Here is a 12,170-nt window from a genome sequence, read left to right as displayed (position 1 = left end):
TTTTTCTTGTGTGCATTTGGGCATTCACTGTTAATCTATAGAATGTTTTCAAGTTCCTTGGACAAAGACATTTAATAACTGTAGTAGTTGAAGTAGTGTGTCCCTTTATTTTTTTTTGAACAAAATACTATTTTCATATGATGCCTTCCAGCTGTTACATTGAAAGAGGTCAGGCACATCTGTGCACAGGCCGTCCTCTCTCATGTGTTGCTACTCAGTGTTCTCTCCTCCAGCTTCCAGCTTGAAATTCATCATCTTGCTGCTTCTTGTGCAGATTACATTTCATGCCTTTCTAATGCTTGATGCTCTTTCTCTAAGGCTTTATTATTTCAAATATGAACCTTTGGATATGAAAGAATTAAGAATTACATGACACTCTATGTAGGTTTACTCAGAGACAAAATAATGCGCTCTAGCCCTTTCCTAAGAACACATTTTTGGATAGCTGCTGTCTACTAAGGTAACATTTCCATCAGGCTATCTATGTTAACCTCAAGGTCTTGTTTCTGAGACCATTTAGAAAGCTTAAAACTGACTATTCATCTTGGATAGTTCTTCCCTATGTGCATTTCTTTACAAATATGTATACTTACTCTTGTTTACTGTTTTGTGATAGAATCACTGTTTCATAGTCCCTTTCCTTTTTTTTTTTGCACTTAGCTCTCATTTTCACTTTTTTTAGTGAGCATCTTAATCACCTCATTTTTTTTCTCCTACCTCTTCTAAATCAAAGTGTTTAAAAAGAGCATGTTATAGCTAAAATAGATAAAATAGATAAAATAAAGATTCTTGAATAGAGCAGCATATTTTGGCAAACAGGAAAATAGAAGAAAATAGAGGAAAACACATAAACAGTCACAAGCTGCTGAAGTTGGCAAGAACCTGTGGAGTTCATCTAATCCAACCTTTCCTGCTCAGTCAGGGTCATTTGAGAGCAGGTTGCACAGAACCATATCCAGTTAGATTTTCAGTGTCTCGAAGGATGGAGATTGCACAACCTCTATGAGCAGCCTGTGTTTGGATGTGAGGATGTTTGACCATCCTCAGAATGCTTTCTTCATCTCAGATGGAACTTCCTGTGCTGCAGGAACTTCCTGTTTTGCCTGTTGTCCTGTCACTGGGCACCACTGAGAAGAGTTTGGCCCCATCCCCTTTGCACCCTCCTTTCAGATAGATAAATGTAGGTAGGATATTCCCCCAAGCCTTATCTTCTTCAGGTTAAATGCAAACAATAGAGAAAAATCATTAGATATGCAGAAGAGGGTCAAAGAGTTTGAAGGATCAGTTATTGAGTCAATTTTGGATGTTTTTTAAACATGTTAGATGTAGAAAGCCAACAAGGAAACTAGTCAGCTTTCTTGATGAGAAGGTTATAAGGAGATAGTTGGAGGTGATTAAGCCAAGGCAGTACAACTCAGTGAATTCTCTGCGTCAGCCTTTGGTGCTGAAGATTTTGGGAAGGCTGCCATACCTGGGACATTCTTTGTCACGGAGAATCTTAGGTATTAGCTTAATTTGAGGACAACATATGCAGATCTACCTGTATGATATGTGTGTGTATGTGTGTATATATGTGTGTGTATATGTATACAGAAAATATAGATGACATATACTTGCCATTGGACCACATTTTATAAATTAGGCGGCCTTCACCTAATATTTCAGAAGAAGCTCAAATACCAAAGTGCTGAACTGCTGCCTTGGCAAAACCGGCATTGTGCCAGGCACCCACTGGACTGCTGGAGGGCTACAACTCGTGCTGGGAACTACCAGCAAATGATATGATTGCAACTTGGTTTCTTGATAGGATTTTCTGGTCTGCAGTTAAGATTGCTGAGGGCATGAATAGGCACAGTCTGTTAGGAGAGAGTCAACATGGCTTTTGTAAAGACGTTTCCTGTCTTCGTGGAGCTCTAAGATGTCAATAAGCTTGTAGAAAAAAAATTTCCAGTGCACAAAGTGTGTTTGTTTTCAAAGAGTCTTTCATAAGACTCTTTACCAAAGGCTGCCAGAGTGAAAAAAAAATTGCCATGGGATGGGATGGGATGAAAGGCCCTTGCATGTAGAAAGATGTTTAAAAGTTAGGAAGCAGAAGGTGAGGCTTAATAGTCATTTTTCTTAATGAGACAGACTTAATAATCAATGGAGTTATTGCTTGGTCTGTCTCTTATTTAACGTATTCACCAGTGGCCTAGTGGGGGAGTCAATGGTCAATGACCTGGTGAATTCAGAACTATTAACTACCCAGTCTTGCAGTACAAGAACTCGGTGGCACTGGCTGAAACCATCAGGAGACTGTTTTCAAACAGTAAATACAGAAAATGCAGTATGTAGCAGGCACAGTGACTGGTGCTTACTGCTAGAACAGATCGTAAAGACAGAGAAGTATCAACAGTATCAAAAATGGCTTAGGCATATCCATCAAAAAATTCATGGTTCTGGGAATAAGCAGGGAAGCAAGTCTGCTTCCTTCAAACCTTATCTGGTCCAGTTTTATCTAAAAAGAGTTGATTGGAGAAGGGGCCCAAAATACCATTTTATCTACAAATATCCGAATATCGCTTTGTCCAATAGTAGAAGGGAATTCTGCTGTCACTACTGGAGACAGAATAATGGTCTAGATATATCATGACTCTGACCTAGTAGGACATTTAATTTCTTCATAAACAATTTGCTTATATGCTTTGTGGCAAATGATACATTAGCATTTATGGCAATTATGTTTTTGAGGCTGTATTTTATAACTCTTAATCGTTATGTTATTCTTATAATTACAGATGATGCTTTTCATGTGTGTTTCAATAAAAGAATTCTCACCTTTTCATTCAAGTACAGCAGTTTTTTTTCTTACTTAGTCTTGAATAAGAACAACAAGAGAGTTGGTCTTAAAAATGGAGTGAGAATTGTCAAAATTTGCCTTTTTTCAGAGATATAGCGTGGAAGGACTGTTGAAGAAGCTGTGAATAACAAATCATTAGATTTATGTAATTTACAAATATCAATGTGTTTATCCTTTGAAATCACCATGTATATTTTTACATTTTCTCAGGAAAGGAGACCGAAAAAGCCAAAGATCGATGTGATAAAGCTACTATGAAGCTACATATGTTGCATAATCAATATGTGTTGGCACTGAAAGGTGCACAGTTGCATCAGCACCAATACTATGACACGACCCTTCCACTGTTACTTGATTCACTGCAGAAGATGCAAGAAGAAATGATTAAAGCCCTGTATGTGGTAGTTTCTTATATTCTTCTAGTTTGTACAGTAAATTCCAGTTAATTTATTATTGTTAGAAAGTGGTAAACTGTGATTAATTACTTGCATATAAAGCGCTATTGGAAAAGCTGTTTTTATCTTTCCAGTGATAACAGTTGTCCATTAAAAGTCTGTTCCAGGAAAACATGGCTAGTCATATTATGATCTTATGCATTCTTTGTAGTGAGAGTCTGTCTTTGCATGAAACTTTGCCTGCAGTGCTTATAATTTTGCTCAAGCTTTATCCTTTTTTCATTTTGGGTACTATGGCAAGTTTATTGGTCATCCAGTAGCTTCAGTGGCTGTCTGGGAAAGAAGGTCAGACTCATTCATTGTTACCTGCGTTTGCATGCGAGTTACAAGATCATATCAATCTAATTTCCTTGTAAGGCATGCTGTCTTAAAAATACAATTGATATTTTTCTGAAAGATCACTCTGCGCATCACTGGTGAAGATACTCCAAGTGCTGATCTCGGAGAACTGTAAATGAGGACTTTATACTCTCTCTCCTGATTATTTACCTCCATGCACTGCTTCCTTGCCTTTCTTGAAGGAAAAATTAGGAGAATGTTCTGTAGGCATTTCTTTGGGTTATTCCAAGCACTGCGAGTTGGAACTATTGCTTTTAAGTGACTTATGCTTAAAGGAAGGTACTGCTCATAAAGAGGTGAAGCAGTCATTTTTTCTGTAACTCATTTTCTGAAGTCTATATCCACTTTGATTTTAGCATATAAGGAGAAAGAGTTAAAGATTTCATGCTCTATCTGCTTAGGTGGCAACGTAACTGTCTTATCAAGTACCATATAACTCCTTTTAATTTTGATGAGTTAGAGGTATCAATGAAATATCTGCACAATCTTTTTATCCTAACCTTGTATGTAAAATCACAGTAAGAGACTTCAGTTATACTTTTGTGCTGTATTAGAATTCTGTCATCTGTCAATTCACTTTGGTTTAATATTCAATTAAATATTGAACTAAAACTCGCAAAAATATTTCCTGTCACTTAAGTCCCTTGTTAGAGGGATCTGAATTTATAGTGTAATTACCTTGTTAGAGGGATCAGAATTTATAGTATAATTATCGCTATCTGATATCTTTGGCCTTAATTCCACAGAAATAGGTGGTGATGTCACATATACAGGTGTAGTCATCTGTGGAAAATACATATATCCAAAATAATTAAAGTGTTTCAGATTAAAAGTATTAATACAAATTTTTGTTTGGTGGAAATTAACAAAACTACTCTTGTTCTTAGATCTGGCATTATTGTAGCTATGGCATTGTTTAGGCTGGCACTCCTCTGTCTCTTTCATCATAGTTTGAACTGTTGTTGGAATCTTTTTCAAACTTGATCACAGCCAAGTCAAGATTGAAAAGTACTGGAAAAATCCAAACAAGTTATTTTTTGTTCAGTAAACCTAACTTGTTCTTATCCAGGAAAAACTAATAATTAATACGATTTAAAATATATATATTTAAAATACATATTTTCTGTGCACCTTCCTCTGGGTCAGTCGTAATTCATCGCTATTTTAAAAAAGCTCCTTATGCTTCAGAACTTAGCAAGTCTACAAATTTGCCATGAACAAAAATGAAATGCAAAATAGTGATGAGGGTTCATTTATGGAAAGCTAAAAGTTAAGGAATTCAGTGGTATTCTGGGAAAGTAATCAGTGAGTAACAGTAAATAAATAGCAGAATATCACTTATTTTTCCTGTACTCTTCCCTAATTGTTTCTGCCCACTGTTGGGGACAGAACAGTGTTGTGGCTAGATGTCATATAATTTTCTTGCTTGATTTTGATGCTTATTGTAAATAAATAAAGATTTATGACTGATGTGCATTCTTGTCCTTATGGCTAAGTCGTAAAAACTAAGATGTGAAAGACAGTCAAAACAATCGAGAAAAACAGATCTTACAAGAAATGTATATAAACTATCCTCTGACTCATCTTACCATATGTCAGAATATATTTATTTTATCAGTCACAGGAAACATGGAAGACTTTTGTGTAAGTGACAACTAGTGAGATAAGTCTCCTGGTTGTGGAAAAAAAGTGCATCATCAGTGATCTGTTTACATTCCTTTTCTCCACAGTTTTAATTCAGCTGTTACATGAGGATGCTGTGAAATTAGTAGAAGAAGCACAATCATGACAGATTTCTCCACTCATGACCTATCTGTAAAGAAGAGGGCATAACTGATCTGTTATTTATTCAAGTAATATATAATATATTTTTGCTTAAAATCTTTTTTTTTTTTTTAACCAATTGAAACATAAGTCTGTAGAAACAGCAAGTTGAAAGCTTGAGGTATCTTCAATGCTATCTGTGTCAGCAGGGTCACATCATATACAGTAGATAATTTTATTCCTTTCTAGGAAAGGGATCTTGGATGAATACAGCCAAATCACTAGCCTTGTAACAGAAGAGATTGTGAACGTCCATAAAGAGATTCAGACCTCTGTTGAACAGATAGACCCTAACTCTGAGTATAGTGACTTCATAGAAACCCACAGGTATATATTTCCATTTTGTTGTGCATGTTTATATTTCTTCTTGAGAAATGCTTGTGCTAAAATGCAACAGTGCATGAGCAGAGGCTGAGACATAGTGAAAACACTATGAGGAAAGGCTGAGAAAGCTGGGCCTGTTAGCCTGAAGAAGGCTGAGGGGGAATCTAATCAGTGTATACAAATACCTCGAGGGAGGGAGAGAGGAGGATGGGGCTGATAGAACTAGAGGAAATGGCCACAAATTGGAATTCGTTCCACAGGAACTTAAGAAAACATTTCTTGACAGTGAGGGTGACAGGGCCCTGGCACAGGCTGCCCAGAGAGGTTCGGGAGTCTCCTTCTCCGGAGATCCTTCCAAACCTGCCTGGATGCCACCTTGTGCTACGTGCTCTAGGTGTCCCTGCTGGAGCAGGGGGTTGGACTAGATCTCTAAAAATCTCTTTCAACCTTAAGGATTCTACAGTTATTGCAGAGTAACCAATGCATGAAGCAGAACAGAATATGCTGGTTATGCAAGCTTTTAAATAAAAAATATACCGTGTTTGCTCTTTATTGAACAGATACTGCGTATTGGAATATGAATGGTCTGAGACTTCTTGCATTATCTATTACTGCTAATATGCAGTGTTTCCACAATTGTGGCAAATTTCCACAAGCAGATGCATAGATTCCCTGTTCTAGATAATAAATGTTAATTTTGCAAATGTAACTTTTACTTACCAAATCAGGTCATCAGAAGTTGTTGAACAAGAAATAGAGTTTGATACATCTTTACTAGAAGAAAACGAAAATCTTCAAGCTAATGAGATCATGTGGAATAACCTCACAGCAGAAAGTTTACAAGTCACGTAAGTCTGTCTTCACAAATCTTCCAAGGTTTGGAAATACTGTCATACATTATGACAAGTATTTCAGTTCATTCCATATCCAAGTCCTTAGGTTGTTTTAAAGGTCCAGTTTATGAAAGAATGTTTTCAAGCTGCAGACCCAAAATATGCTATTTTTAATTTGCATAAAATATTTCCTGTATTTCTTCCTGCCTCAACAGCCAGTTTGCCTGATCTTTCAATCCAGTTTCCCCTTCTCACCAATAAATTTATACAAAGCCCCAAATCCATCATGAATACTCCTCCTGGGAAACTTAGACTTATTCTCAAATGTGTTTCCACACTCATTACTCTAGAAAAAAATACTGAAAGCTATTTTTGAAGCCACAGAGTAAACTGTGCAGTCAATGATTTTGCAGTCAGCCAAAATGTCAATATTGGCTGTCAAAAATTATGTTAATAATTTTTTACTTATTTTCCAGGATTTTTTTCTTAAAAAAGCTTTTCCAAAGATTTCTTTTCCAAATTCCAAATTTTATTAATAAATTTTCTTTTACATCTGTAATATATTTTTACCCATTTTTATTTATTTGACCCCTTTTCTATAGAAAGTATAACAAATACAAAAAATCATTGCTTTTTTTCTTTGAGCTTTTGTTTGTCATCTTATTCAAACTATGACCTTTGTTTCATTCAGATTTTTTCATAAAACATTTTTATTCATAAAATGTCAGTGTGGACAGAATAGAAGTGAAGCATTTCAAATGTAAGCAAGCGTTTGTCATCTGTAAATTCTATTCTCTGTTTCCTGAGTACTATGGAGATTATCTGAATTGTGTTCATTGCCTTTCATTTCTTGTGCTCTCACCCTCTCCTTTAAAGATGCTTCTGTTTGTCATATGTTCCATATCATTACTAAATTGATCTTAGTTTCTGCATAAATTATATGTAATTTAGCACAGTAACAGAAAAAGAAAATCTCTTTAAAAATGCCTTATAGTTATTTTATAAGATTATAACCTTTCATAGCTCAAAAAAAGAAAAATACATGCTTTGCTTATCTTAAATTTCCTCATATTTTGAAATAAACCAATAACATTTCTAGACATAGCTAAGCTGCTGCTTTTTTAGTAAAACGTTTTGCTGAAATGAGTGTTGTGTTTGTGCAGATATGTAGATTAATATTTACAAAGACACATTTTTGATACCAATTTCAATGTCTCAAAGCATGTATTCATGCAACTTATTTTTTCATACATTTGAGTGAGGTATTCTGTGGTGTGAATTTTTTGCTGCTAACTTCAAGAAATCCACTTGCTGATGTAGATTATAGTAAGACCTCTGCATGAAGAAACTTAGTTGTAAGGTCAAAGCAAAATCTAGAATTTCTTTCTGACATCAGTCAGTGGGAAAAGTTGAGAGAACAAAACAGAAAAAGAATGTGAATGGAATTTTTGTTTCTAATATTTCTTTTTAATAGAAAGTTGTATTTGTTTCTAGATAGCTTTAGGTATGTTTTTCTTGTGGGAGTTTGTCTAGTCATTTTTGATATGTGTGAGCAACTATAATCCACAGAATTTGTAGGTAAAGGAATTCCGAAGATGAGCAGCATTTTATATGGAAGCATCTGTTATAGCCTCAAGATCTCATTTCTGAGTGGCAATTATCAGCTTAGAGCCATTTGATGCATAAAGTTATAGATTATTTCCCCCCACAACCATATGTATTATAATATACAAGTTAATCTTTACTTTGAATTTACCATTGCCAAAGATGGGGGATTTTTAAAACGATGTTAATTGTAGAGAAGGATATACATATCATTCATATGAGTTTAGGCAACACTTTTTAGTATGAAATGAGCACTGCTATAATATTTTTGCAAGAAAATATATCACAACTACTGATTATTATCGGATATTTATCTAATGTTTATCACAATAGTGGATAATCATCATATACTTTCTGATGATTAGCAATATGTTAGAAAAATATGACTCTACATAACAACATGCATTCTACAGAGAGAAAATTATTGATAGAAGAGTATTCAGGCATGTGGTTCGTGGGTGTATACACAATCAAGTATGGATATTGTAATAAGAAAAAATAATAATGTAATGGGTACAGAAAAAGGCTGTCAAGGAGCAGTGTTTCCAAATATGTACAGTTGATTCCACTGAATTCTGAAATGCGTGTATCACAGGTTGAAAACGGTGATAGAGGAACTGATGCAGACGCAGCAGACACTTTTGAGCAAAGAGGAACTTGTGCTGGAACTAGAGAAGAAAATAGAAGAATCTTCTAAAACTTGTGAAAAGAAGTCAGAGTAAGTATAACAAATATCAAAATAAAGTAATTGGAGAGGAAATGGTCTGTAATGCAATTCCTAAGACTTAAATGTGAAATAACCTCCACAAATCTTTTGCTTTAGTGAGAATTTTTATCAATACCTAAAACAGTTAGCTTTCTCGTTTCTATATAATCTTTCCCAGCTTCAGATCCTAAATAATGGAGAGCAGCTTCCTTAATTTAATCATTGTATTGGAAAGCTAGATCTTTGTATATCATTGTAATGTAAGCTTGGCAGAACAGAACAGTGTCTCTTCAAATTGATTTTCTAGCAAAACGGTGAAACTCTTGATAATTGGAGTATAAGAGACTAGTGACAGTTGACAACAGCCTTTTTATGTGAGGAGTCTACTCTGAGACCACTTGCAGCGCTCTCTTTTCCCCCACACTTCCCACACCTTGTCAAGCACTATCACATGCCAGAAGCGTACAACCTTGAGTAGGATATGCCGTAGCGGTTGTTACAAAGGAACATGCCAAAGCTGTTGTTACCCAAGGAACACCTTGGGTTTTCTAACAGATTTTATTTATAGGATAACAGTTTGAATACTCTTGGTGGGGGAGTGAAGGTTTGAAATCTCTTTCACAAAAAGATGAATCAATTTTGAAGTGGTAAGCAATTTTTCTTTAAGTCTATGTGAAAGAAAAGTGGCTAAAATGTTCAGATGAGATACTGGTAAACTCAGACTGTTACATTCTGTATGGTGATTGATTGTGTTATATCCAAATATAAACTTAATGCAAGTGAGAATTTATAGTAGGTAACATGGCTTTTGCTGTGGTTATGGAATAACACTGGAGGTAGTAAAAGAAACATGAAAACTCTTATTTGCAGTCTCTCCAGTTTTCAACATGAAAAGTTATATTGGAAGACTTATATAGGTGAGACTGCTGTTTGAATATGGGTTCCAGTTCTCATAGTTGTTGATAAATAAGAGGTATTTCAGGTATAGTTTTTCAGGAAAACAACCCATAAACGTGTGAAAAACAAAGTATTTTTTAGCCTCTTGTGTACTTGAAATTGTTGAGCTTGATAAAGAGAATACTGAAAGATATGTTGACTGCAGTCCAGAAATACTTGCACAGTACAAGTCCTTTCAGCCAGAAGATAACAGACACATCTAACTTGAAGCCAGACAAGTTTATACATGGATTGCAGTGGATTGCCCATCATTGGAAATAATAATCCAGAAGTTTTTCTTCTCTATTTCTTACTACTCCAAAGTTAGTTATGTTAGGGAAACTAAGTGGTAGTAAGTTCAATCAAACTACATTACAATAATAGTTATTTCTGTGTTTATCACAACATTATTTTGTTGTATATTGAAAAGAAAAAGAATGAATGAATAGATGTCTACTTTCATTATCTTGTAGCTTTGAGAATTTTCTAATATTGGTCTTATGTATATACTTTTGAAGGAACTCAGTTGAAGGCTTTTCACATTCTTTCTTTCAAAAACTTAATAAAATTTCCTACATGAACTGGATGGATAATGTACAAATAAAAAATTCTACTACTGAATATGCTTTCTTTTGAGTAGCTTTCATGAATCATATATTTTAAATCATGTGTGTTTCCGAATTGTTTTTTTTCTCTGCAGCATGGTACTTTTGCTGAGCCAAAAGCAAGCACTGGAAGAACTCAAGCAAACAGTTCAGCAACTAAAATGCTCTGAGGCAAAATATGCAGCACAAAAAGAACTACTGGAACAAAAGGTTCAAGAGAATGATGGGAAAGAGCCACCACCTGTAGTGAATTATGAAGAAGATGCCAGATCAGTCACTTCTATGGTAAACCTTATTTTACTAGATCATGACATGCTGTTGTATTTTAGAACAGAGGTTAGAGGCCTAAATTGTTCATATGTGTGATGACTGAAGTGAACACACTTCACTTGACATTTATGGAGGTTTTTTTTTTTTTTTTTTTTTGAGAAAACTGTGAATCGGTTGTTATTTTTCAGAATGCAGGAACTTGATTGCTTGTACATTAGTAGAATTTGTTTGGCCTGCTGCAGTCTTCATACTCAGGCTCCCATTAGATGAGTTTTTATAATGAAAAGTATAAATTCTTAACTAGATTTAATAAGTACATAAACCCTGAGTGGCTATTGCTAATTACACTGGCAATTTTGAGGAAATGCATTCACAGTTCTGGATAGAAAACGAGCAGTAAAATTTGTTGGAATCAGAGCATGCATGTAACTGAAAAATGAATTTAACACAGCATTAGCACTGTTTAACTAATATTTGCAAACACTGATTTCTGAGCAGTTTCTTTTCAAAGTATTTGCACTTCGTTGACATTCAGAATTAATTCGTATATTATTTGATGGGACACTAAATAAGTGCTTTACTCTTCTAATATTCTTTTCCCAACTGTATACAGATATGTATAAGGTAAAGATGTAGGCCATATTGAAAAACAAACAGTATATGTTTACTAAAGGATGGGTAGTAACGGTTTAGTTTTCACATACATGAGATGTTAGTAACTTGTTTGCCTTTGCTTTTGGTTCATAGAACATGACAACTGTCCAGGGAAATGCTAAGGATATAGTTTCATGTGAGAAATGTTTCTCCCTTTTTCTTTTGGTTGTGGAATAAAGCTTGCTTTTTTTTTTTCTTTTGCACTATTTGAAAAGAAAAAAATATTTTTATAAACAAATGAACTATTTATGTAAACGTCATGTCAATTTATTTGACAGACTTTTGTTTTTTGGTAAAGAATTCCTTAGTTATGCAGATGCACCATGACCAGTAATGGTGTATTGTTGATGCTGTTGTTCATCCTGCTGGAGAGCAGCTCCACGGAGAGGAACCTGGGAGTCCTGGTGGACACCACCTTACCCACGAGGCAGCAGTGCCCTCGTGGCCAAGAAGGCCCATGGGATCCTGGCTGCATGAGGAGGATGTTGCCAGCAGGTGGAGGGAGGGGATCCTGCCCCTCTGCTCAGCTCTGGGGAGGCCGCACCTGGAGTACTGGGGGCAGTTCTGGGCTCCCCAGGACAAGAGGCACGTGGAGCTTCTAGAGAGGGTCCAGCAGAGGGCAACTAAGATGATTATGGCACTGGAACATCTCTCGTCTGAGGAGAGACTGAGCGAGCTGGGCCTGTTTTCGCTGGAGAAGAGAAGGTTGAGAGGGGATCTGATCAACGTGTACAAATACTTGAGGGGACAATGTAGGGAGGAAGAGGCCAAACTCTTCTT

General features: G+C 35.6%; 1 protein-coding gene across 2 annotated transcripts in view; it reads left to right on the top strand.

Moving 5' to 3' along the window:
• The window catches only part of FER (FER tyrosine kinase), a 140,884-nt gene that overhangs the window by 22,443 nt on the left and 106,271 nt on the right, over window positions 1–12,170 (top strand). For both annotated transcript variants that reach the window (XM_026040981.1, XM_026040982.1), the window contains exons 5-9: window positions 3,050–3,233; window positions 5,647–5,784; window positions 6,510–6,629; window positions 8,815–8,937; window positions 10,562–10,751. In XM_026040981.1, the coding sequence (XP_025896766.1) occupies window positions 3,050–3,233; window positions 5,647–5,784; window positions 6,510–6,629; window positions 8,815–8,937; window positions 10,562–10,751 (755 nt within the window). The remainder of the gene's footprint in view (window positions 1–3,049; window positions 3,234–5,646; window positions 5,785–6,509; window positions 6,630–8,814; window positions 8,938–10,561; window positions 10,752–12,170) is intronic.

The sequence above is a fragment of the Nothoprocta perdicaria genome, unplaced genomic scaffold (genome assembly GCF_003342845.1).
Source record: "Nothoprocta perdicaria isolate Ctin4 unplaced genomic scaffold, notPer1 scaffold_273, whole genome shotgun sequence".
Classification (NCBI taxonomy): domain Eukaryota; kingdom Metazoa; phylum Chordata; class Aves; order Tinamiformes; family Tinamidae; genus Nothoprocta; species Nothoprocta perdicaria.
Note: the sequence above shows the minus strand (reverse complement) of the source record. Positions and strands in the feature narration are given on the sequence as shown.